Source organism: Condylostylus longicornis, unplaced genomic scaffold (genome assembly GCF_029603195.1).
Source record: "Condylostylus longicornis isolate FDR11 unplaced genomic scaffold, ASM2960319v2 ptg000135l, whole genome shotgun sequence".
Lineage (NCBI taxonomy): Eukaryota > Metazoa > Arthropoda > Insecta > Diptera > Dolichopodidae > Condylostylus > Condylostylus longicornis.
In genome coordinates, this window is record NW_026578103.1 from 14,219,656 (window position 1) to 14,247,473 (window position 27,818).

The 27,818-nt window shown below is 23.1% G+C and overlaps 1 protein-coding gene across 1 annotated transcript in view; it reads right to left on the reverse strand.

Moving 5' to 3' along the window:
* Nucleotides 1–27,818, reverse strand: part of LOC129615159 (sugar transporter SWEET1-like) — a 322,754-nt gene that overhangs the window by 42,525 nt on the left and 252,411 nt on the right. The window contains exon 11 of the mRNA XM_055530253.1: nt 21,322–21,542. Coding sequence (XP_055386228.1) covers nt 21,322–21,542 — 221 coding nt within the window. The remainder of the gene's footprint in view (nt 1–21,321; nt 21,543–27,818) is intronic.

The following is a 27,818-nucleotide window of genomic DNA, read 5'->3' on the forward strand; positions in this document are numbered from 1 at the left end:
TTAATACGATTTTTGATGAGTTTTTTTTTTTTTTATAAGAGGGCATTTTTATTTTGTTTATAAAGCAGAAAGCAACCTAAATTAATTAAATCATAATTTTTTTTTACTAAATTTTTTAATGAAATTTATATGAAATATTTTTCGGAATAAAAATCTATTTAAAATAATAATTTTTTTCTTTCTATTGAATAATATTTCATTACACAGAAAAAAAAAAAATAAATAACTTTGAAATTCTAAAATTTTACAAAAAAAAAATAAAATAAAAATGGGGAAAAAAATCTTTTAGTTGTATTAAGATTTTGATTTTTCAACTAAAAGCCCTTAAAACATTTTCTTAACCCGTGAAAAATCAAAAAAAAAAAATCTTTCCAAAGGTTTTAAAATTCATTTATATTATTATTATACTAAAAAGTTTCAAGGAAATTTTCAACTTCTCTCCGTTTTATATAGACTTTTTTATATTGTATACATACTTTACTTTCATTCAAAGGATTATTTACTCTGAAATTGCTTTAAATATTAAAAAAAAGAAAAAAATTACAAAAAAGGGAAAATAGAAGAGAAAATTATATTTTTCCACTTTGCTACATCGCGTTTTTAAGAGCCTCAATTAAAGTTATAATTTAACAAAAAAAAAAAGAGAAGAAGAATTTAAGAGAAAAACAACAAGTACTTAAATTTTTTTACTCTATAATGTACAAATATAAACATTAAATGTATATAAAAAAAATAATATCTTGTTGTAAATCAACAGCCTAAGTTTTAAGATACAAGAAAAAAAAACAAAACAGTATGGTTTTCTTTTATCGTTTAATCAAAGAATGGTTTAAAACAACTAAAGTGTAAGTTTTTCTCTCTCTGTTTCTTTTAAGTATTCTTCCTTTCTTAAAAAGGAATTTTTGTTTTTATTCTCACATATTATACACGATATACCTAAATTCTAAATTACTTCGTGTTCATAAAATAATTGTTATACATACTTAACTTACATACAATATGAACGTAGCGTTTATAAATTTTCTAGTCAATAAAATATAAAAGTAAATAAATTTGTTTCCCCTCCCTCCTAACTTATGTATATAAAAACAAATTTTCTGTTAATTTTTTAACGCACAGAAGTTAAAAAATAAATAAACTAAAAAAGAAATTAAAAAAAAAATTGAAAATGAAATCGTGGAAATAAATACTAGGATTTTAGTATGTAGTTAAAGAAAAATTAGCCAAAAAAAAAGAGAAAACTTTTAAGAACTTAAAAACGGGAAATAGTTTTTACTTTGATTGAATTTAATTCGCTGTTTTTTATTTTTTTTTTTTTTTGTATTAAAATTGGGGAGTGAATTTCTAATGTAAGTATGAAATTTTGTTTTAAATGAATTTAATTTTTATAAAAACTAAAGGCCTAAATTTTCCCGAATAATATTTTTGGTTTACAATTTTTTTAATGAAGCTTGTGTGACTTTTGTGGCACACATGTTATAAAAGATAAAAATTTTTTCGATTTTTTTTTAAATTTTATCAAAATAAACTTAGGCAGCAAAATATTTAAAATTCATTTTTTGTATCTGTTGTGTCACATTTTAGTGCACGTCCCGAAAATAAGGAAGAAATATGAGGGTTTTTGTACCTGTACGAAAGTATGTTCGAAGGGTATACAAAATCCGTCGGATCGTTTGCAACACTAAGAAATAATGGTCTGAGATATAGACATAAGTGTATGATTTTGATTAGCTTCGAATTCTAAGTCGATTTGACCATGTCCGTCCCATAGATAATTCCAACACTAAATGAGCAAAGCACACCAAATTTTCACCAATAATTTATAGTACCAAATGCCGGAACCCTATTTAAATTGATATGAATTGTATAGCACTGGTTCGGGTAGCTGTCATACAACTCCAAAATTTATTTGGCTATATTTCGAAAATTATAGAAGCTATGGTTTTGAAATTTTGCAAAAGCGAATAAATTACTAGAACTATCGTGTTTGATAAAAAAGATTGTCTATTCTACTGTTTACAATATAAATACTTTCAAATAAATTTTGCATATTAACATTAGAGATAACAAATCACCTCTGTTTTATATTAAAATTGAGTTGATAATTTCTTAAACATCGATTGCAATTATTAATATGATCAATTACAAATTATTCTTGCATTTTATTTTGTATAATTGAATTGCATTGAACTGAAGAGAAAGATTTTTTGTGAAGTAAAATAGTGTATGTAAATTTATTGTTAAATAATTTTAACAAAAAATATTGTTTTTAAATTATTTTAAACTTTGCATCTTAAATTAAATAATCTATATAATATATATATATATATATATATATATATTTCTGCACACACCCCGTTTTATATATATATATTCTGGCTTTAATCCACGAAATTTTAAAAACAATAACTGAAATATTTTAATAAAACTTAAGAGCACAAAAATACTAAATTCTGAAAAAATTGAAATTATTGATTTAAGATCAACCATATATAACAAATAGTACATATTTCAATTTGTTTTCTAAGTAAGAGTCTTAAGACTTAAGTCTTAGCCGAAAAAAAAAATAAAGAGAGAATAAAATATGAGAAAAAAACGCATTTGAATAACTTTTTTCCATACTTTCTCTTTAACAACAAACAAAAGTAAAACAATAAAATAAAAAGAGCAAATCAAAATAATTTTCAGGTGAAATGAAGACTTTCTAAAAATGGTTAAGAAATCTGTCAAAATTTATCAATTTAATATTTTTTTTTTTAATTTTTTCAATGAAAAACAAAATTAAAGAAAAAAAAAATTTTTTTATTCAGAAAATTGAATCAACCATTGTACGTGATTCGAACTTTGTTTTCCATTTCAAAGAATTCAAAATTATATTTTTATTTTTTTTCTTCTAAAAAAAAAAAATTGGAATAAAAAAACAACCGACATCATTTTTAAAGTTAATCTACAAAAATGGAGAAAAAAACAACACAAAAATTAAAAAAAAAAAAATTCTTACCAAAAAAAAAAAAATTGATTTTTGAGATTGAAAGAGTTGCAGAACGGCAAGAAAGAAAGAAGAAAAAATCAAAAATTGTAATGAAAACTGAAATCACATTTCTGCATAAATAATCTTGATATACATATACATGTATATATATGTATATACATATAAGAATTCAAAGTTATTTCCTTGAATTAAATTGATTAAATTGAATCAGAATTTTTTCATTTTCATTTCGGATTTTTATTTTTTTCATTTTGGATCACAGCTTATAGTTTGCCAAAATACAAACAAGGAAAACAAAACAACAACAACAAAATTTCTTCTTCCACATTTTATATTTTATTTTAACAGAAAAGTCATATTTTCTGGCGGTTTTATCAAATGTGCCAAATATAATTTTTTCTTTTCTTTTCTTATTATATTTTTCCACCATCTTTTTCTTAAAATTTCTTACAAATTTATTTAGGTACCTATACCTACAGTTTTAAGTTTTTTTTTTCTTTTAATCAAAAAGAAAAAATCTTATGTTCTTGAAATGAAATGAAATGAGAAAAAAATAAGAATTGTATAATAAGAAATTTAAAAATATTATACTTGGTCAGGACATCGACATTTCTGACTTGTTTATTATTCTATGTTATTTTTACTCGATCTCTCTCTCTCTCTCTCTCACTCTTCTACTCTTTCACTCTTATTCATTCTTATTATTTAAAATGAAAAAAATGTAGAATAACACACAAGAAGGACGAAAATAAAAATGAAAATGAAGAAAATAATAAAAGAAATGAAAAAAAAAACATGAATAGTAAATTGAATAAAGTTATGACCATTTGATTTTTTATTGAAAGGACGGCACGTTTCATTACAAAGTGAAAGAACAAAACAAAAAAAAGAAAAAGCAAACACTTATAAAAATAAAAAAAAACAAAACAAGGAGAATGAAAATAACAATCCAAGAAAATAAATGAAAATGCTTAAAAATATTAGAAAATTGGAAGAGTAAAGAAGTTTTCATAACAAACAAAAAAATATGAAAAAAAAAAAAAACAAAACAAAAAAATTGTGAATCCTTTAAAAATTTAAGAATTGAAATTTCCTTTCAAATTTCATACAAACAAAAATTCATACGTACCTACTTTTACAGATTTGTTTTTATTTTGTTTTTTTTTTGAATTAAAATGTGTGTAAATGTGTATATTATACGTAAATATTATATTGGGGTAAATGTGTGTAAATTATGTACATATATGGCATGGGTATTTTTTTCTAATTTTCATTCAGGCCTGTAATATATTGTACATAGAAGAACTTTTCAATTTTTATCTATAGTTTTAAGGATATTAGAATGAAATATGTACGTATGTAATAAAAAGAAAATATTTGATTTTAAAATAAAAAAAAAATTTAATTTCTTAATTGATAAAATCGTTTTTGTATTTCTTCCTTGCCCAGTTTTTTGTTTTGGTTTCAAAATTTATTTAGAATATCCTTTGGCCGAAAAATTTAAAATTTACAATCAATTTATTTTTTTTGTAACATAGGCGTTTGAAATATTTCTTATACAGTTGTAAATTTTAAATTGAACTAAAACAAGCAAAAATTTGTTTTTATTGAAAATTCGATAAATTTTTTTTAATGAGCTTTTGTCAAATATTTTGCATTTGGAATGACAATGTCCGAAAGAAAAAAATTATATTCATTTTTTTTTTCAAAATTTAAAATGTGGCAATATTTTCACAACATATTTTAGTAAACTGCCAAATGCATTGAATTGACAGCTATTTATTAGCTGAAATAGTCTTAAAATAATGAATTTCATATAATAATGACGTAATAAAATTTTTACGCAGTTATTCTTTCTGATTATTCCGATTAAATCCTACAAAACCGTTGGAATGTCTAAGTGCAAACGAAATATATACTAAAAAGAATAACCATTGAGGCGTTTTCGTTTTTGGAATTTTACTAGAAAGTAATGAAATAGCTTTAGGTCGTTCAAAACATAATATTCTTGCAGATTACGTGCGTATTTGGTAGCGATCATGGTATAATGTTTTCTTAAATCTAAGAAATCGCGGAGATTATGATTTGTAAGGTTAGTTACCAAAAAAATTCATATTTACCATTAGTATTCCTAAAAAAAAGATATTAGAAACGAATTAAATTAGAATACGGGTAGCTACAACATTTTAGAAATGTTTAGGTTCTTACCAAATTCTTCTAAATAAAAATATTTTTATATCACATAATATATATATATATATATATATATAAAATATTCGACCATCTCACTCTTTTTCATGTAAAACTTTGTATGTATATTTATATACATTAAGTACTATTAAGTATTCACATAAATTTTATAATATCAAGGATTTTCTCATTTCATGAATCCTATTTATATTTTTAATATTTCAAGTTTCAAATGTTAATCAAAATGATATGAAAAAATATTTTCTAAATGAATTTTCAAAATTGAAAATTACAATTCTTCAGAACAATCCACAAATAATAGAATTTTAAAATGTTAAAGTTTTTCAATAAATTTTTAGAATTTTGGTTTTAAAACCTTATATCGTATATGTATAAGAGAGCAATTGAATTTTTAATTGCATACTTGTGTTCAATTATTAAGAATTTCTCACTCTAGTCTAGTATATTAAAAAATTTTTATTTCTATAATAATTTAAGAATTGCTCCTCATTTAAAATTTACAATATAATATTAATAAAATCCCTTATACATTGTGTTTTCTAGGAATATTTTAAGCATTTTATACTTTTAAGACAATTTAGGATAATATTTAATTTTACATTTTGGATAATATTCAAAATAACTAGTAATAAAGAAAGGCTGTGCCACAAAATATGTAAATAAAAAAAAAATCTTAAAAAATAAAATGATTAATACTTATGTATATGTGTGTATGAACGTGATTTGAAAATTTTATTACCTCTTAAGAGAAAATAAAATGAAAATGAAATGAAAAATCTCATATAAAAAGAAAAACGCTAATATCATTTTTATGAATGTATTATTATTATTATTACTGTATATGTGTGTATTAAATGGAATTACAATCTTTAATCAAAGATAAAACAAGGCGATATTTTAGATAATGATATTAAATTTTTAATGGTTATTTCATTTTTATTGAATATAATAAAAAAAATTAATGTTATATGTTTGTTTTGTAAAATTTGCTCTTAATTATTGTAAAATGTTCAATAAAATATTTTAAGATTGAATTTTACACAAAATATTGAATATAATTATTTAATCTTTTATATACATACACCCACAAATAACATCTATATGAAGAATTTACGTATATGAAGATATTAATAAAAATATGTTAAATTTTTCTTATAGAAATTTTTTATTTCTTTAAAATTTTCATTTAAATAAAATGTGTAATGAAAATAGAATTGGGAGAAAAAACAAATTTCAGATTTAAATATCCTTTAATTTTATAATATCCTTTATTATCCTTTGAACGAATGAAATATAATAATATGATGACAAAATTTGTGGTTTTAGGCAAAATTGTAAATATCATTTTTTAACTAAATTAAGTTTGAAAACTAAAGTCATATAGATTTTTGTATTATAAACCATAGCTTCGGAAAGAATCTAGCTTTTAACCAAGTATTACCTATGTGGAAAATTATATTCTGTAAATTGAACTTAAAACCTCCTGAAGCTATAAAGAACAAGTAAAAGTCGAACCTTTCCGACGCTGTAGCCCGAAAGGTGTTCTTACAATGTTGATATTTCGACAAAAATGTCATATAGTAAACTGGTATTCCGAATTAAAATTACGGTGTTACTTAAACGATGTCCTAATAGAAGAGATATTTTATATTTTTATTTTATTTTATCTTTGTTATATTAAAACCTAATCAATCAAGTTGTACAGAAAAATGGATTTAGCAATGAGATTATTTCATTATGAAATTATCCGAATTAAAAAGGCCAATGTTATTCATTATTTTGTTTAACCAAAATAAATTAATTTTATAGTACTTCAGGTTAAATTTGATTGTACTTATATTGATACAGTATAATATGATTTTAGCTAAATTAAGTTTTGAAACATGAAATATAAATAATCTAGAAAATTGTGAAAAATTGTTGAAATGACTAATTTTTTCAACCAAATTACTGAAGCATTTTTCAGAAGAAAAGTAATTTAGAATGATCAGGAGTTCATAATGAATGTATACCTTCATGCTAAGCTGTTAAGATTTACATTTTCCTCTACTAATATGTATAACAAACACATCAGCGCATATAAACAATATTTACTCGTAGAAGACTTAGACATTTCGAATATTTTTCCAAATCTGCAATTGCACTAAAAATATACCCGAGCACACTATGTTCCAACCATATATTTTATAGTACGTTTTCCAATTACATACACATATGTACATACATATATATATGAATTGTTTATAATCAAAACGTTTTCAGCTATAGAAGATTAAAGTTTAAGCAGTTTCACATTTTTTTTTTTTTTTCAAAATTTTAATATTTTATTCAGGATAGAAAAAAACAAATTTGAAGTTTTTTTTTTTAAGTAAAATTGATATTGTATGTTTGTTTGCAATGTGTGTGTATGTTGGTTTGTTGTTATAAGACTGAAAGAATATTTTCTTTAAGAGGAAAATGCTTTTTTTTTTGTTTTGGGGATCGAATGTAGCAAAAATAAAAAATCAAAAAATAGTTTTGAACACAAATAGTTTTCGTATTGTAGGTTATGTGTATAGCATACGTCTATATACTCGATTGTGTGTATGTACATAACTATATGAATACGAAATGTTAAAACGATTGTTACAAAAAATGAAACGTCAAGGAGTGTTATTGGATTTTTAAAATAAAATTTTCATTGAAAGGGTTCTTTTTTTTTTGTGTTTAAAAATCTCTTGAATTTTTTTGTGAATAAAACTTTAATGTTCTACAGAATATTTCACTTGTTTTTCTTAAAAAAAAAAAAAATAGTGAATAAAGAGTGTTGCGCTCGTGTGCCATTAATTTAACAATTTAATTTGTTTATACAAGTAAGGTGGGTATACATGTATGAGCGTATGTATAGCGATTATATATTCAGTATCAATTCCGATTGCTCAATAACTTTTAGATATCCTCAATTTATGTGTTAAATTTTTTTTAAAGAAACCAAATTAAGTGATTTGAAAATTTTTAAGATTTTTTTTTTTCGATTTATATAGGTATACTTATATAACGCTTCATTTAATTTTAGCACGCTCGTTTGAATTTTTTTAAGGATTTTTTTTTTTGGTACATATGTATATAAGTATATACACATGCGAATATCTTTGATACGAATTTAATTGAGTTAGTTTCTTTTTTATTTGAGTTTATAAATAAATTTTTTTTAATTGAATCGTGACAGATTTTTCTTTTTAGAAAAATGTGTTTCAGATCTTTTTTATCCAGTCATATGATTGTTATTATAATGGAGTAGAAATTTTGCTAAGAGTTGGTAAAATGGAATAATCGCATGCAATGTCAATCAAAACCTGTAATTTTCAATAGAACTTATTTGAAAATCTTCTTTACCAGGGACGTTTATTTAAAAATGTTTAAAATTATATGAAAATAAAATTTCCATATTAAAAATTTTATAGTTGAAAACTAGTTGCTATTAAATTTAAAGCTAGACTTTTGGTTTACATAATCATTTCAAACATAGACCAATGAGCTTTTTGATGAATAAAGAAAATTTAAACAATAAACACATAAAATATTCATAATCCTCAATTTATTATACAATTTACATTTACCCCATGTGAAATCGGGATGAAAAAAAATTCGTTTTGAAAAGAATGACATATAATCTTTAAATTTTATTTAAGTTCACAAAATTTATATTATCTTTAACTGTCGTACAATAAATGAAGATAATAATTTAATAATTTGGATACTATCTTGCCCATACGAAGAATAAGCAACTCTTACAAGTGGTCTCTACTTTAATGTTAATAATCGAGAAAATTTTATATTTTAGTATTTCACATTTAATTTAAAAGAAATTTGATTGCAGGTTTGAAACCAATAAAAAAAATAATTCAATGTTTAGTTATCAACAAATATGCATAATTAGCAACAAGTTATATCAAAGAAATATGCCATTTTATATCCAATATATTTGTATGTCTCTATGCACACATATACTACATAGTGTTTATTGTACATTATTGTATGAATATTTAATTAAGTTTCAGTCAACAAAAATAAAAAAAAAATTCACTAATTTATTTAAATATTTTTTGTGGTTTCTGTGAAATTTTGTAATTAATTACACATTATTAATTTAATCGAATAAAAATTAGTAAATTAAATAATAATAAGTAAATTAAGGTATCTATATGAAAAAAAAAAAAAACATTTTCAAACTCAGTGTCACTGCCATCAATTAAAATTAACATTTATTTTGTACATATATCCATATACATACATATTTATTAAGTTTATTTACGAATTCCTGTATACAAAAGCGTGTACACAATCATATACACGTACATATATGCATATGGAGTGTAATACATTTAAATTTCGATTTTTAATGCATAGCATGTTCTTTAAATAATGTTCTGTGAAGGTTATAATAAATTAAATAATTTTATCAATTTTTTATTTACATTGCCATCAATTTTTAAATGGTTGAATAATTTCTTCTTTCTTATGCAAATATTTTAAATTAAATATTAAAATTTTTAATCGGTAAATATTTGCTTATGGTAAACTAATCAAAATAACTATGTGGAATACCAAAAAATTCGTTTAGGAGCAAACAAAAACATAGGTGGATTTCATCATGTCAACTCTGAGATACCCATTCAAATGAGTGATTTTATGAAATGCAAGAAAATTTCCGCATGTCTCCGTAAAACTTTGATAATTTTTAAAAACTGGTTTCTGTTATATACTCTTATTCCCTGTTGCTTTTTTACTTTTCTGAAATTGAGTTATAACTGAAGTTATAGGCTATTTACATATTATGAAAGCTAAAACAAATTGAAATATAAATTGTTTTAAGATTGTGAATTTGATTGACAATTGAATGTTTTGTTAGTTGTTGTATTGGTTTGTATAAAATTTTTGGTAATAGCAACTCGAAACACATAGAATTTACTACTAACAGTGATGCAAAATTTTAATAGCTTTACCAAGCTTTACCTATTTGAATAGCTGCAGCGCTATTTCTCGATATAAAAATTAGAATGATAAATTTCGAAACCTATTTAATATTATGTATAACGAACTCAGTTCGTACCGGAATAATTAAACTGTTCCAGAATACTTCATATTGCCTTAGGAGGTTTATAAAAGTTATTCTATTTTTTTGCAAGTTTTTATAAATTTTTATTTTCAACAACTTATAAAAAAAATTTATTGATTTTGAAAACTTTATGTACAAAAATTATTTTTCATTGATTTTTTTCGACACCATTGCATGAGAGACCATTGCTCTGTGATGGCAGCAAATTCTGCATGTCGAGTTTTCGGTTTAAACCTACTCCTCAATGGTAGAAAAGTGTAAATAAACTATAGGGAGATGTCGGTCTGCCTGTCTGTGCCGGCCTTGTCCGTACATGCGTATGTCTCAAGTTCGGCTAAACTGATTTTGAAGAACTTACATTTTTATGATGGAAATTCTTGAAATTTAATAATTGAGTTTTAGTTGATACCGAAACTATGTGATAAAATTTTCAGAGTATTTCCCTAGAACAAAGGGAAACTCTGTTAAAGGTTTACACTAGCGACCTTAAAATTGGAAAGAAATACTTAATAAATATTTTTATAATCCCTTGTAACACTTTCGCTAAACTAGACAATACGCGCTGCGGTCAGTTATATGCTGGTCACATCAGATTTTTTTTTATATTCATAGTAATTTGATCTCAAATAATACAAAAAAACAAATTCGTATGTTTGCACTACTATTTTAATTTTGTATTTAGATGCTCTCTTTTGCAAATAAATCAAATCAGTATTGAAATTTTTTATGAAGTTAAAGTTTAACATGTACCTGCTGTGAATTTTCAATGAGAGTACTAGTATAATAAATAAGTGATTTTTTCTGGTAGCACTTTAAATGTTTGTGAAAATTATATTAAAAAGTTATTGAAAACTTTTTATGTACATAATTTAAAATATAATTTATAAAAATATTTTAAATATTATTTGAAATTTTGAAAACATTGCAAATAGTCAATGAAAGTAAATCAAATTGACTTTTACTTCTTATTTCTCTATTTCGAAAAGTACACTGTAGTCTTTTGTGTTTACACTACCTACATTTTTATAATAAATTTAGTCACGACTTGGAAAATATAATTAGCAATAAAGAGTAAAGATAAAAGAGTTTTCGGTCCAGTACCTTTTTTTTCTAAATGTTCAAAACAACTCTTTGTAAAAGCCAGGTGCTTCCAAGTAATTTTTATTTCAAATTTCAAATTTATATGGCTACACTTATATACTTGAGTAGGGATCTTATTTTTAATAATAGAGTATAATATATCAAGTGGAGAGAACATCCAATATCAAGTGGAGATATTGTTGCTAGTTCCATTTTTTTAATATACTCAGTACATACTGATACATAAATACGGATTTAGAGAACTTTTTATTAAAAAATGCATTGCAACCAATATTTTTTACTATAAATTCAAAAAATTTATGACTTCTAAAATATTTATAATATATTTAAAATAAATACTAGTGAAAATTTATTTTGTGTTCACAACGGAATATAATCCAATACGTTATAATATTTACAACATATTCTAAAAAAATCTAAAATTTTCATAAATTTCACTATATATACAACAAATAATATTGTTAAAATATCTTTGTACTATAATCTCTCAAAGTAGCAATTTATTTTCAAAATCTATGTCGGTATTATATTGTGTAAAAATATGCAATTCATTTGAATTCTTTATACAATGCACATAGTATATACATACGTTATACATACGCATACCTATGCAAATGTATATGTAAATAGAATAACATCCTAAACTCTTTAATACTTCGATCTTCACCTACTAAAATTATATACAAAATAAAGGTAATATATTCGACAAATTCATGAATACATACTTCAAAATATACTTACATTCTTCACTTACAAAAATATATAGAAAACAATATAGAAAAAAAAAAACAAAAAATATTTCAAATAAAACAAAGCATAAAAGAAAGCAATAACCTTCTTTGAACAGTTTTCAAATCTTATCTCAAGTTTTTGAATTACAAACGCTAACAAAACGAATAGAAAAACAAAAAAAAATATATATATAAAAAAGGATAATAGAAATACATACGTATTGACGAAATGAAAATAGGAGGAAAAAATAGGACATAAGAATAATAAATAAAAAACAAAATAAGAAAAATTGAGGAAAATACAAGAAAAAAAATGCAAACTTTCTTAAAGGAATCAATAAATTTCGAACAAAATTTGTGTTTCCAAAATAACAAAGAGAAAAGAAAGTAAAATTTGAAAAGCGCAAAAAAATAAGAAAAGGATTATTTCCAGAATAGAAAATTTCCATATTGATTTGTCTACGAATTGTTAACAAAAATATTAAAAATATAAAAAATATACTAAAATTTGAATACCTTTATGAATATTTTATGCATATGTATAGAGGATATGGAAGATTCTATGCGAAAAGGATATAAAATTGGAATCATATTATTCATTTCCATTTGAATTTTATAATTCTTTTGTAGATTTTAATGGCTTTTTCAAAATAATAATAACAGTAATAACCATAATAAACATAAAAATAATAACAACATGCAATTGAGATCAATATTTTGACTTTTTGAATTTCTTTAAAATGTATGTATTTCGAAATATTTTTACATATTTAAATAATAAAATATTTTTAATACATAAATTTTTATGTAATATATGGAGAAGAGCTTATTAGTGAAACCCACTAGCCATAAATTATTTTAAACAATTTTTAGAAAAGTACCTACATATATTTAGTAATCATAATATTATGGAGTAAATTTACTTATTGTAGAATTTTTCTTTATAGGTTCATGTTTTAATGTCAGATATCAGTTACATTATTCAACAACTCCAATTCAATATTCCGATTTCTGAAAAGAAAGCTGTTGTGTTCAAGGCCTTGGTTTCATACATGCGAATTTATAGAGGGAATACTTTCCCAATATGGGCAAACAATATATAAAAATCATTATTCTAATATTTTACTAACTCTAATAATGTAGATTTCTAACATTTCAGTTCCATATATTATTATTATTATTATTAGTTTAAGTGATTTTTTTTTGTGGTAACATCTGATGATCTTTAATAACAGAGCGCTAAACACAATCATCTTATATATATAATATGAAAGTCTCACTTTTAGCACTTTGCCAAATAAATTTAAAAAGAAACTGCTTATTACTTCCACTCTGTATGTCCGTTTGTCCGTTCGTCCGTCCGAGTAAACGTTTACAAAATTCCTACAACCTTGAAGATAAAAAGCCATTCATTTCATATTTTACCTATCAAGAAAAAAAAATTTTACCTATCTCCCTCCCTCTAAGAGTTATAGCCCCCAAAACTCTAAAAATTATATTTTTTAACAATTTATTGCAGCAAAACCAAAAGAAACTTTTTTTCAACTCCATCCACTCTTAAGTTATCGCCTCTTGGAATTTGTAAAATTTGAATTTTTAGCAATTTCCGAAACTGTGATCTTTTCCAAATTTCAATAAATGTAGAAAGCTAACGGTAAATGCCATGCCATTAAAAAATATAATTATTTTTCTTAACTCACGCAATTAATCCTTAAAAACAAGCATTATGTTAACCCCTCTTTAAATTAATTTTTGCTTAAACTGCATAAACTGTTCATCCTAAATGTATGCAATTTTTGAAATATATTCGTATAAGAATGAAACTAGTTTTAATAACGTAGTACATACCTAGATTGTGTTTAAAATCAGTATTTTCACTTGTTGCAAGGAAAAGTGCCACATTACAAACCATTGGATTGACCCAACTTTATTATATTTCGAGGAAGAAAATTATATAAAAAGCCTTTATTATAAATAAAAAGCTGAGCAAGTACACTTTCATACAAAACAAAAAAAAAGAATTATTTTAATAATATATAAACTTAAGCATGGACACATACACGAGTAAATACAAGAAATCCGAAAAGAAAAAATAAGAATTTAAGAAAAAATAAAAATAAAAGGACTTTAAATTGGACAGCCTATAACAAAATACAAAAAAAAAAAATACAAAAAAGGATTGTGAGGCTTTCAATTTTCCTTGTTTATTCCTTATTTTTTCCCATATTTTTTATTATAAATGCTCCAACATACAATATATTTTCTATTTTATTTTATTAATATTTTCTTTTTCATCAGATTCCATTTTTATTCCAAAATATATAGGTATATATGTAGCTATATATGTAGCAGAATAAAACTGTGAAAAGGCTAATAAAAAAATAAATATGTAAGTATAAATGATATTATGTTTATAATAAAGGAGTGTTATACAACAAAATGGAATCAACATAAAAATGTCGCAAGATTTTTAGACACAATTGTGTATTTCTACACAAATATAAATGTATAAATGTATATACTATTTGATATTTGAGTTTGTCTAAATATAAATGGGGATAAGCATATGTGGGAATAAATTAAAGTAAGTTATACATTAAAGTAAAAAAAAAAAGAAAGTGATGATATTTTGTTCCGCTAAATAAAAAATTATAACCCTCTCTAAGTAGCCCAAATCTCAAAATGAATACAAGAAATATATAAAAAAAGAGTAAAATAATAAAAAACAAAAGGATTCCAAACAAGAAAAAAATTACATTTTTTTATTCTTTCAGCTGGACTATTTCACACTATAATGTGTGTGTATGTATGTACATGTATATATATAATTATATACAAATTGGATCGACAACTTTAACCACAATTATTATTTATGAGAAGAATATTTATAACATAATTTCAATAAATAATAATTTTAAATAAAAAAAAATTCGTTCCGCTTTATTTAATTTCAATTATAAAATACATACATGAATGGTTTGTTCTTTAATATAAAATTTTATATGTTAACGTATAAGTTTGTATGTATAAGTACATGTATATAAGTACAGAAAATGCGTAAGAGGTACATATTATATTTAATAGCGAAAAATCATTTAAATTTTTACTGCAAATTTTTATAGAGGTGGGTGAATTAAAAAATTAAAAGAAAACCATGATTAAAAAACAAAAATTTTGAGTTTTAAGGATGCCAAAAAGTTCAAAATGAAGCATAGTCAAGGACAATTGAAAATGTTAATAAATATGCATACAGAATATTCTTTAAATTATTTATCGCTTTTCGAATTTTTAAATTGTGCTGTTAAATTATCCTGTATAAAATGATTTAAAGAAATACTTGAAAAGCTTATTGTTGGCTAAACCTAAGATTAAATTAGATATTTTTATTTTCATTTCCAAGAGCCATTCCATTCTTATAGATTAGATTAAAAACTTCAAAACAATATAAATATTAAATTTCGTAAATCTTTCAAATTAAATTTCTTGTTGTATCAAATTGATACCGCTAGTTCTGCTGTAGAGATCGGTCCGGAATTGGCTTTAAAACTTTCGGGAATAGATTCTTTGATTTTTTTAGGGCTTGATTTCTAAAGGTATTTCTAGAGGTTTAAAGAAAATCGGATTGTATAAATTCTGTCTGACAAATATTTATAACAACTTCAAAGCCATTCAAATCAAAATAAATGTTATTCGACATTCTTGTTCTAAATCAATATTTCTGCATAACGGTAATATTTATTGTTTATTTTAGACTTACCATTTTGCGTTATAGCCGCTTTATGATTTTTTTAACCATTTTTAAACAAAAAGTGAAGTGTAATTAATGAATAATGATAATTGAATATAATATTTAAATATTAATAAAGTTATTGAATTAAAAAGAATATGTTTTTGCAACAATGCTTAAACTTAAAATTTAAATTTAAAATATCAAACTAATTTTATACAAAAAATCTTTTAAATAACAGCAATTTTCGCTTTGTTAATCAAAATAGTAATAGATTTTCAAAACCAGCTTTCTTTTAAAACCTAATTATAAATAGAGCGAACATTTAAAATTATGATTTCTACAATTATAATTTTTTACCTTATACTGAAGATTACATGATATTCACAAGGGTGCAATAATGTATAACAAAATATAACAACTGTATAACACAATTTACAACATATTCTTAGCATTATATATACAGAGATTTAATAATATCTTTTTCCCTTAGTCATATATAGGATAAAGTTTTCATCTATATTTACCAGAAAATTCTATCTTTATAGCATATATGAAGGGAAAATAAAATAGTTAACATATGCGCTAAGTTTTTTCTAGTTTTTTTTTTTCTCTTTTGTTTTCTTTCCAATATCGATAGCTCAGTATACAAAAATACGTCATTGCTCTCATATAATATATAGAAGCATTGATTTCAACTGTGTGAGAATACATGTGTATTTTGTATGCGAATGAAATACATATAGATTTACAAAAGTTTATAAAAATGTAAGGGAAGAAAAGGTTTTCATATAAAATTAGGAAAAAAAAAAATTTTATAGAGAATCTATAAATCACCACCGGAAAATGCATATAAAAATCAAAAAGCGGAATAAAAATATTGAAGGAAGACTAGACATAAAAATGAATAAAAATTGCATATTTTCGTTATGCAGGTTCTTTTTTTTTCGTATTTTGTGCTCTTTTATAAATGTTCTAACGTCATGCCTATATTGATTGTATATATACATACATATATGCAAGGATATGTGGGAAAAAGTTTTGTCCTACATATTTTTCATTTATTTTGTTTTTTGCTATTCTTTTTCTCGTTATCTTCATGAATTTTTTCGTAAGACTTTGCATTTTTTCCGGTTTATAAAACGATATTTTTAAAGTTCAATACAGAGATGATTTTTATTTATTTTTTAATATTTACTAGGTCTCAATAAGCATTAATTTCGATTTTCAAATTTTCCATTTCATAAAATGCGTAGGTTCTATTTTTAAATACGTTCAGTTTGGTGCACGTTTATAATAATAAACTATATAATGGTGTCATAAAATGGCAATCATTTTAACCATTCCACATAATATAGTTTCTTTAAAACAATTTTTTTCTTTTTACTCAAATATCGTTAAAATTTATTACCCTCGCTTATTAAAAACAATAATATGTTTAGAGAAAAAAAAATACCCAAAAAAAAAAATTTGAAAATTTAATCTCAAAAATCTTAAAATTGTCATCCTCCACAACAGTATAGCGTACAAGTTTTATTTTAGAAAATTTTTTAGGTAAAAAAATTTTCGTATTTCAAATTATATTTTCCTCTCAAAAATACCAAAAAAAAATTGAAAGAAAACGTTAAAAATAAAACAGAAAAGTATAACAGACAGAGATAAATTTATGGTTTTTCACTAGCAAATTGGGCGGTTTACCAAACCGATATTTTCAATATAAATATGAACATCATTCGTATAATATATATGCATATGCACATACTCCCGTTTAAGTTGTATGAAATAAGGATCAATATTATTATTAAGGATATCTATGTTTCGTATGTGAGTATAATTGAATGTTTTATTAATGTACACATATAAAAATATAAAATAAATTTTTAAAACGAGATTTTTCCCCCATGTCATATTACACGTATATGTGGTTGTAATGTTATAAGGATAATTTTCCAATTTCTTCCCGAAAATGACAAAAATAAAATAAAAATAAACGAAAAATTAAAGAGTTGCATCCTTTTCAAAAAATAATTTATAATAGATTTTAGAATTCATAAATAATTTTCAGTTTAGATTTTCTGTCACAAAATAGTTACGGTCACATGAACCGTTTTTCCTTATTGAAGATTTATTTTCTTTTTATACCAAAAAAAAAAAAAAACTTTCTATTTTATTGTTTTTATATTCCACATTTCTTGTTTCGTTTTTTTTGTGTTTTTTTGGTTTATTGTTATTTTGAGTGCGAAAATATTTTGATAGCTGTATAACAAAGACATTTCTTTTATATACAATGTAAATGCATAATCATATATACATATACAAATTTTTACCATTTCATATTACTATGTTTATGTATAATTTTCTCATATATTTCAGTCATTTGATCTATACTTTTCACAAAAAAAAAAATTGCCATAAAAAGAAGGTTACAGATAAATTACGAAAAAAAAAAATAAAGAAATAATTTATATTTTAAATTGAACCATGGCACATAATTTGAAATTTGGACATTCTACTTACATATATAAATATACAAATATAAAATGTAAATACAGTAAAAATCCGTTATAACGAAATGTCGTTTATAGCGCACAAAAACTATAACAAAGTTTGATTCATATATAAAATGTATAGACAAAAATTACTTATAAGGAAATCGATTTTAACGAGAAACTGGTTATAGCGAATGTTTTTATGTCAGCGTCGCCTCTGTTAATATGGAAATAACATTAGTTATAACGAGTTCATCTGCTTGAGCAACATCTAATTTTTTATATACTTATGCAGTTTAAATGGTTTTTAACGTAAAATTTTTCCTGTTTAAGAAAATTTTCTTTTTCGGAAGCCATAAATGTCATAATTGATTTAAATTTCATATTCTTACATTTAGAATTGGAGACAGTTGAAAACAAGAATAAAAGTTGAAAAGTAAATAATAAATATTTTTTATTTGTATACCGACTATACCGAAAATTGATCAGAACGTATATCTTTTTCGGTCTCTTGAGTGTACGGTATAACTGATATGTACTGTATTCACATATATGTATATAAAAATTTTCTTAAAATTGATTTGTAAATAATTTATATTTCAAATCATAAAAAGAAAAACAGGGAAAAATTGTCCCAAATAGCATTTTTAGTATCTCCATACTATGTATATTATATAGGTCCTATATGAAAAGTTAATTTAGAAATTCATCAAATTCATTTTAAATTTTTCAAAAATATTATAATTTAGAATTAGATATAGATATAAATCTAGCTGTTGTTTTTTTTGGGGTAAAATATGCTTTTAATTTCGACGTCTTATACATTACATCTTATACATCACATATTATATTGTGGAGAATATATATTAGTAAAATAGTATTACAGAATGATATAGCTATAAATATTATTAATGTAGAAATAAAATTAAAATTTCAAGTATCTTAATGAAATATTAAATATTCAAATACAAGTAAATCAAGTACATATTATGTATATAGAGTTTTTAATACGAAAATGATTGAAGATTAAAACTTTTCATTGAAAGAACTCATTGGAGTGACATTTCAGTAAAGTAAAGTAGGAATAATAATTTTGTTAGAAAATTCTCAAAAAAAAACATTTTGTAAGAAAAATTTCCTTTACCAAATTAAAAGCCCAATAACGTACGAAACTGTAACCTTCCTAAGGATGATAAAGGACGAGAAAACATTCTTTATTTATTTATAAGAAACTTTATTCTGTCACTTTCTTTTAATAATATTTCTGTTTTTCAGATACGAAAAAAAGTTGTAATTCATTGATTAAATTCTGTTAAAATTTACTATAAATAGCAACAGAATTGTTATTTTTCGAATCAAAATGCTTCATTCAATATTAAAAATATGATTATTCGAATAAATTTACTTTTGAAGATTTGAATTTTAATTCAATTAATTATTTTTATGAAATTAATATAAAATTGATATTTCCTGATCGTTTAGATTTATAATTAATCTTAACAATTATTATGATTATTATGATCTATACGTGGACTATAAAATCTTTTTGCGAACATGCAAACGTCAATGAAATAAATAGAATAGATGCACACTCCATATTCATATCTTCATTTTAGATTCCATATAAATAACATTTCTTGAAATTTTAATTTGAATAACATAGACTATATCTTGATCTCATATATTACGTAACATTTTTGAAGAGAAAAGGATTTTGTCAAGGTATTATTACAATAGGAAACACAGATGTAAAATATACAGCAAGAATTGCGATATGTTAAAGCAAGAAACAATGCATTCTTAGTTATAATTTTTTGTATCCTTATATAACAACAAGTTTAAAACAAATATTTAATATTGAAGACAATTTGTCAAAAAGTACAATTGTTCGATATTGAAAAGTACAATTGTATTAATAATGATCTTGTCGAGGAATCATAAAAAAAAAATTTATCCATCTAATTTTCAACATTTCCTTATTTTCCATATATCAAATATTTATATATTACCAATTTAATAAATTGTATACTACCAATATTTTGTGCACCTTTATTTAAAAATCAAAAAAAAATAAATTTTCTTTTTCACTATAAAAAAAATATCACAAAGTTAGCCATATAGATTTTTATTTAAATCAAGTTCATTACATAACCATAAAAAGAGATAATAACGATAAATAACTTTTGAACCCTTAATACATTATATTATGTCCTTTTTGCTTCCCTTATTTTTATATTTTTATTTCCTTTCCTTTATGCAAAATCAAATTTTCACATATTTCTATACGTTATATTATGTGAAATAGAGATAAGTAATTTTAACAATACGATCACATTGTAAAATTTATATCTGATTAAAATAAAGTTAAAAAACAAAAACAACAAGGACATCCTAGATATTCCGTTTTTTTTTAATATTATCAAAATCTTCACCTCTTACTTTATTACCTGTTCTAATATACTCTCATATAACATAAATTTATTATATTTTTCTTGTACAACCCTGTAATAATTTATACTCTATAAAAACTGGAGGAAATAACAAGCAAGCATCTTGAAAACTACCTTTAAAATTATGTGCGTTACATAATGTGCACGTAAATGTTCTCAAGTTCAAATATACTTTATTACTTTATATATACCATATTATACGTATATAAATAGTAAATTATAGTCTCAATGAAAATATTTTGGTAGCTACCTAGATAATAGAAAACAAAAAAAAAATAACAAGAATAATAATAATAATAATTGGATAGAAAACAACTTTTATCCTATTCCGGACACAAAGGACACAATTGTATCCTGATAATATATGAATGTAACAGTTTATTTTATGTAAATAAACTGTTATACAAAACCTTTAAAAAAGAAAACAGATAGGAAAAACAAACTACATAATATGTTAACCAATAAGAATAAAAATTGAGGCAAAAAGTTAAAGAAAAAAAATTACAAAAAAAAAAAACTTACCTTGCCGAATGATGTTAAGCCTCCATGTTTAACATTAAATGTTGGAGCATCAGCATAACTTGAATCCGCCCATGGTGTATGACATGTTGAGGTCAATGTCATATATCGTACACCGATAGCGTATAATGTTCTTAAAACAGCTAACGAGCCACCCAATGAATGTCCTCCTTCGACGCCCGTTAAAGAACACAATTTATGGTCTTTATGGGCTTCGATTATATCTAAAATATAAAAAAAAAACAAAATATAGAGAAGATAAAAAAAAATTAAATATGTACAAACAAATTTTTATACATTTTATATACATAAGTCTACATACAAGTCTACACACTCAGAATATACGATATTTTTTTTTGCAATTTATTAAGCAATTTACAATAATACTGTTTCGTATACATAACACACACTCATACGTATATATACGTAATGTGTACGAAGAAAATGATAAAATATTAATATGAAAATGAAAAACAAAAACAAAAAAAGTAAAAGAGATAGGGTGAGTTATGTCAGATCATCAAACTTTTTTCATCTTTTTCCTCTATCCTGGTACTTTTATCTTTTTTATGAGATGAAATGAAAATGAAAAATTACACTCAATATGAAATGGTTTTTATTTTTTTTTTTTCAATTTTTTTTTTTGTTTTAACATCGTTAAACAACTGGAAACTGGACACATTAAATGTGATTTAGTTCCAAAAAATAAAACAAACAAAAAAATAAATAAAATCTTTAATGACTACCATTGGAAGTTGACTAGGTATGTGGTTTGATATTTTTATAATAAATGTAATTATTGCGATTATACATTGAAAAAACAAAGTAAAATGAATAATAAGAGCAAAACTTCTATGTCCACACATTTTATGGCACAACATTACATTGATTATTGAGGTTTTTCCAAAAACTTTTTTTATATTCGGAAATTGTTATAAATTATTTGAGTGTTCTTTAGAATTATGGAGTTGTTTCAAATAGGTAATAAAAATATTAAATAGGTAATAATAAAGTGTTACATCTAAGAAACAAACCATTATTTAGTAATAATAATTATAATATTATTATTTTAACAATAATATTGTTAATTTTTGTTAATTATGTGCTTCTAAATTTGGGTACTACCGATGTTAACTGCCTTATAAAAATGTTGTGCACAGAAAACGTTTAAATACGATTTTACTAAATTTTTATTTATAATATTTTCAGCTACTTTATTGTCAGCTTTGAATCCATAATTTTTATACTTATCCTTAGCATAATTTTAAACGTTTATGTTCAGAGGTACTTATCATAATTAACAACGTCAACGAGTGTTTAGAAAAATAATTGCCTTGATTGATGTAGCTGTACTAATACTGTTTTTCAAGGTACTGGTACAGCAAATTCTATACACTGAACGCGTTAACTTACATCACCGTTTAGGGCTTAAAAAAAATTTTTTTTTTAGGCCTAAATATCAAATCTCGAAAGTTTTTAAGATATAGGGACTTTCAGAACATTTGCTACAGATTTTATTTGCTCTTTTCAACCGGTCCAAAAAAAGAATGGGCCTCGCACAAAGTTTTTTTTTTTTTTTGAAAAAATCTTTAAGGTGACTTTGAGTTGAAGAATTTAAGGTAAACTATGATTTAATAGCGTTATCTTCATATTTTCGGAATCACAGTGCAATAAAAATTTGTCTTAAAAAGTGGTAAGGTTGCTTGTAAGATAAGTTTAAAAAATTAAAAATTTCAAAAATTCTAAAAATTAGATTCTTATTTAAATTAATTATTCTTATTTAAATAGTATTTTCCCTAAAATTATATATAATTTTCTATATTAAATTAACAAGTTTACAATTTTCTAATTCTAACTAAATTTTGAAACTAATTTCATTACTATTTTCAAATAAATTGTTATTTTTTCAACAACAACACTTTATTTTCTTATATAAATTATATTTAAAATCAACATAAAACTTAATAGAACCCACATTATTTAAAACTTATTGTTTGTCTTTAAAATTGCAAAAGCAAAGCAAGCATAAAAATTCTGCCAATGTGTCGATTCAATTTATATCCAATTTATATGTTTGTATAAATATGTTTTTTCCAATAATAAAATAACAAACGATCGGATATTTGTATTGTACTCCCTTGTCCTTTTATTACAAAAGATAAAAACAAAATAGAATAAAACATCTAACAGAATTTATAAGGTGGATATCTATTGGATTATCTGTAATACTACATGTACCTGCCTTTTTGACCATTAAGAGGAAGTTTATTTCTATTTTTTTAATCAAAAGTTACATTTAGTACCATTTTTAAATATAGGAAAACAGAAGCAAAACAAAAATAAATAAATAAAAAAATAATAATAACAGGATGAAAAGCAATCTAGCATATAGAAGAATAGCCAATAAAAGATTAAAAAGGAATCTGTAACTTCTTTATTTAGGGTTTCTTTCGACTTAACATTATTATCTTTTTTTTTTGTTATTTAAGTTATTTAAAATCAATACGAATATAGGCAAAACTGTTGTGAATATTTTTTATTTTAATCGAGTTTATAGTGTACATTAAAAATATTAAAAGTAAATTTTTTAAGAGAATTACAGAAGCAAAGAGTAGATAAACTTGAGACTAGTAAAATAATATAAAATGTTATTTAAATAGGGTTTGAAGACATACCTTGTCGTTTTTGAAAGAAATATTAATCTCAAAATTTGCATATATTTAGGGGCACTATTAAAAACAATATGAAAATTTCACATGTCAATTTTTTCATAGATCTAATCAACTAATTTTTTCGATTATAATATAAGACTACATTCCCAAATAATTCTATTTATCATACTTTTCTAAAGGAACTATTGTGAGACTAAATAATCAAAAATTGTATTTCTCTTTTTGGTAGTCATTAAATATTTAAATATTTCTATAAAAATTTAAATATGAAATTAAAATTAAAGTACCCAAGGTAATATGCCAAGGTATACTAAACAATTCATAATAAAATAATTGCACAATAGAAAAATGAATTAATTTAATTTTTAATATTTATTTTTTGGATTATGCAAAACCCGTATTGTTTTTCAATATTTCACATATTTAATAGAAAATTTTATAATGTAAATTTTACTCAACAGAATTGATGAGAACGTATTAATTTAAATTTCAATGAAACATTTTAACAAATTGTCATATTCCTCTGAAACATTTTAACTAATATTTACACGGTCTCAGTGGATCTAAATGTCATTACAATAATCAATTTGTAGAATCATTTTATTTTAAACGACTACAGTATTATGTTAGTTCAAAATTTGCAAGGAATATCAAAACATCAGATATTAAATCCACAAGAGATTCAAAATTTTAAAATTTAGAAATCTTAAAATTTATGTTTGCAAAACGACATAGAAGATTATTTTGTAAAATTAATTTCCTTAATTTCCTTTTATATTAAACATTATCACTATAATTATTTTTTATGTACCTTTAAATACGTTTTTTATTATAGTATAAAACTTAAATTTTGTAATTAGTTTCTTTGGTTTTTTGTTATTCATAATCGTTATAAATAAATCCGAAGTGAAAATGAATGTAAAGCGGAGGCAGTTCTATATTTCTTAAGGTTTTAATTAAGGTTTTATGTTAATTAAAAATTTCAATTAAGGCTTTAATATTGCCCAAAGTTGATAAATTAGGGAATGAAGTTGTTAAATCTGGTATAAAAATTATTTTCAAAAATCATTTAGCAATAGCATTTGCATTGTATTCCATACACTGTATTCCATCGTTGTAAAATTTTTTAAAATAGAAAATTTCATTCGGACATTTTGTATAGATATAAATTTTAATAATATCTGATTTACTGAGTATCATTTTTCTAAAATATTCATTAATTCCATATAATTATATCTCTTGACCCCAATCAATTCCTAATTTAATTCAATAAAAATTCTGATGCTTTAGAAATATTTTTGAAATGGATAGAAAAACCTACAAAAATATATTGACCATACTTCACAATTCTAAATACAACGAATCAAAAATGCTTCCAAGTTCAAAAATTCTAATTTTTTTTAAAATTATTCAATTATTACTGTATATACATACAGTATGTACACATAATAATTGTAAGTATATACACAGACAAAATCTTTTTTAAAGCAATATTTTTAATTTGATCATCATTAAAAATGAAAATAAAATAAGAAAAAATAAATATCAAAAATATTGTAAAAATAAAGTAGATTTCCTGAGGAAACACTGGGATTAAAATCAAAAATTAAATGGACCATATTCTAAGTAATTGGATATATATGTATATATTTTTTTGATATAATACAAGAGAGAGTGAGGGAGAACACAATAATTTAATGTGCGAAATAGAAAACTTGAATTCCGTTATACATTTAATAAAGTACATTTTTATAGTTAAAGTTATAAATTCAAAGAAAATATATTTGAACAATGTACTTATATAATTTTTTTTTTTTTATTTTATAGTGTTGGGGTTTGTTATACTTTGCCTTCATTTTGTTTTTCCTTTTTTTTTATCATCATAATTTATACTGGTTTTCAACCATCTTCAAAAATACTCATAAATTTTCTTAGAATGTCAAAACATTTTTCGAAAGGAAAAGAAATAAAAAGGAAAAGAAAAATTTTACTCTAACCTCAAAGAGAAACCTCAACAAACTAACAAAAATTTCAAAAAAAAAAGAGAAAAACACATACAAAATTCTGATATTGGAAAACTAAAGAAGCTTACAAAAATTATTATCTGCTTGAATCTATCGTTTGCCATTAAAGGCAAAATATAAAGAAAAAAATAAAAAAGATCACAAAAAATTCTCTCTCGCCACAGTTATATAATAAATTATTTGAATGTCTCTAAAGGATTAAATTCATATCTCTTTTTTTTTTTGGTTTTGTTTTTATTCTCATTTTTGGTTTCTTTTCATGTTTTGTTAAAATTGAACGGAAATTACTTTAATGGCTGACAGAAGGATAATAAACTCAAATTGTATTTGTATTAATGCACACAATGTATATTAAAAACAGAAAAAAAAAAACTATAATAATAATCTATATAAGTGGAGGTAGGCAGGACGTACCTACTTAAATATACCATAAACCTATTATGTAACTTTTACTTTTAGATTTTAATCTAAGCGCACGATACGATGTATACATACGAGCTTTATACTATCTATTTATATAGAAACATTAAATTAACCGCTTTTAAATAATAACTTTTATAAAAATCTATATACATGCCTATTATGTATATTTTCACCTTGTATATACACATAATGTATGAAGTTGCCATGAAAATACTGTTATTTGTAAAATAATAACTTAATCCGAAATTTTATTCGTGTAAATTTTTTTAAAATTTTTTTTAATATAAGTAAGTAGTTTGGCAACAAAACATCTTAACCTTTAATACAAAGATATAAATTATAATATGAAAATATGTGTGTATGTGTAATATATTATATATGAATATTTGTATATAGGAAATAAAAACCGAATTCATGGAAGGTGAAAATAATGACATACAAAACCATTTCATTTTTAAAAACAAGAAAATACATAACAAAAAGAAAAAAACAACGACAAAGAAAAAAGACTTAAAGTTAATAGCGTGAATTTTATTTAAACTTCCGTTTTTAAGAAATTTCTCATCTGTTTTATATATAAGCACATATTATATATGTATATAATATTAATAAAGAACATATTTGAGTCATTCCTGAAATATGAGGAGAACATCAAAGGAAAATAAAGTCAAATCAAACCATTAGCATGTTAAGCAGCACATTTCTCTTGAAACAAAATAGATCAATTAAAATACTAACTAAAAAGGTTAATTAAAAATTAAATTAATTTTCTGCTTTTATAAATGAGTGTTTTAATAGATGGGTGGCATACCGTTTTGTTTATTTTGAGGGAAAATAAGTCAGGACGAGAAATATTAAACAATTTATTAATCCCTATTAGGTCCGACTTCAAATATTTTCAACATGCCTTCTAAGAGAAAAAGTATGATTAAAATTTGAAAAGAACCAATGACTGGTTCAACAAAATTATTATAATCAATCCCGAAATTTTGCCACTCGCATGGACAGTGTAAGTTTAATGAGCACTTTTTTTTCGATTCTGTTATAAATGTAATAAAAGTTATGGTAAATATGGGTAAAGAGTATAATATGGACCTAAGTATATAAAAAAAATTAAAACAAATCAAAATTATAAATGAAGTGCATGGTATAAAAGTTTTTTAGATTCGATTTGTATAGGATAAGTACAGGTTGAATATAATGTTCATCAAGTATATGTCTAATATAGTATATTGCATTATGTATACCTAATGTGTATAAATATATTCACACTTCGAACATTGAACATGTGTTTCGAAAAATTGTTTATCTATATACAGAGTGACTCAAAGTAAAAAACATTTAAAAATTCAAAAAATTTCGTATGAAATTATCAGGTCGG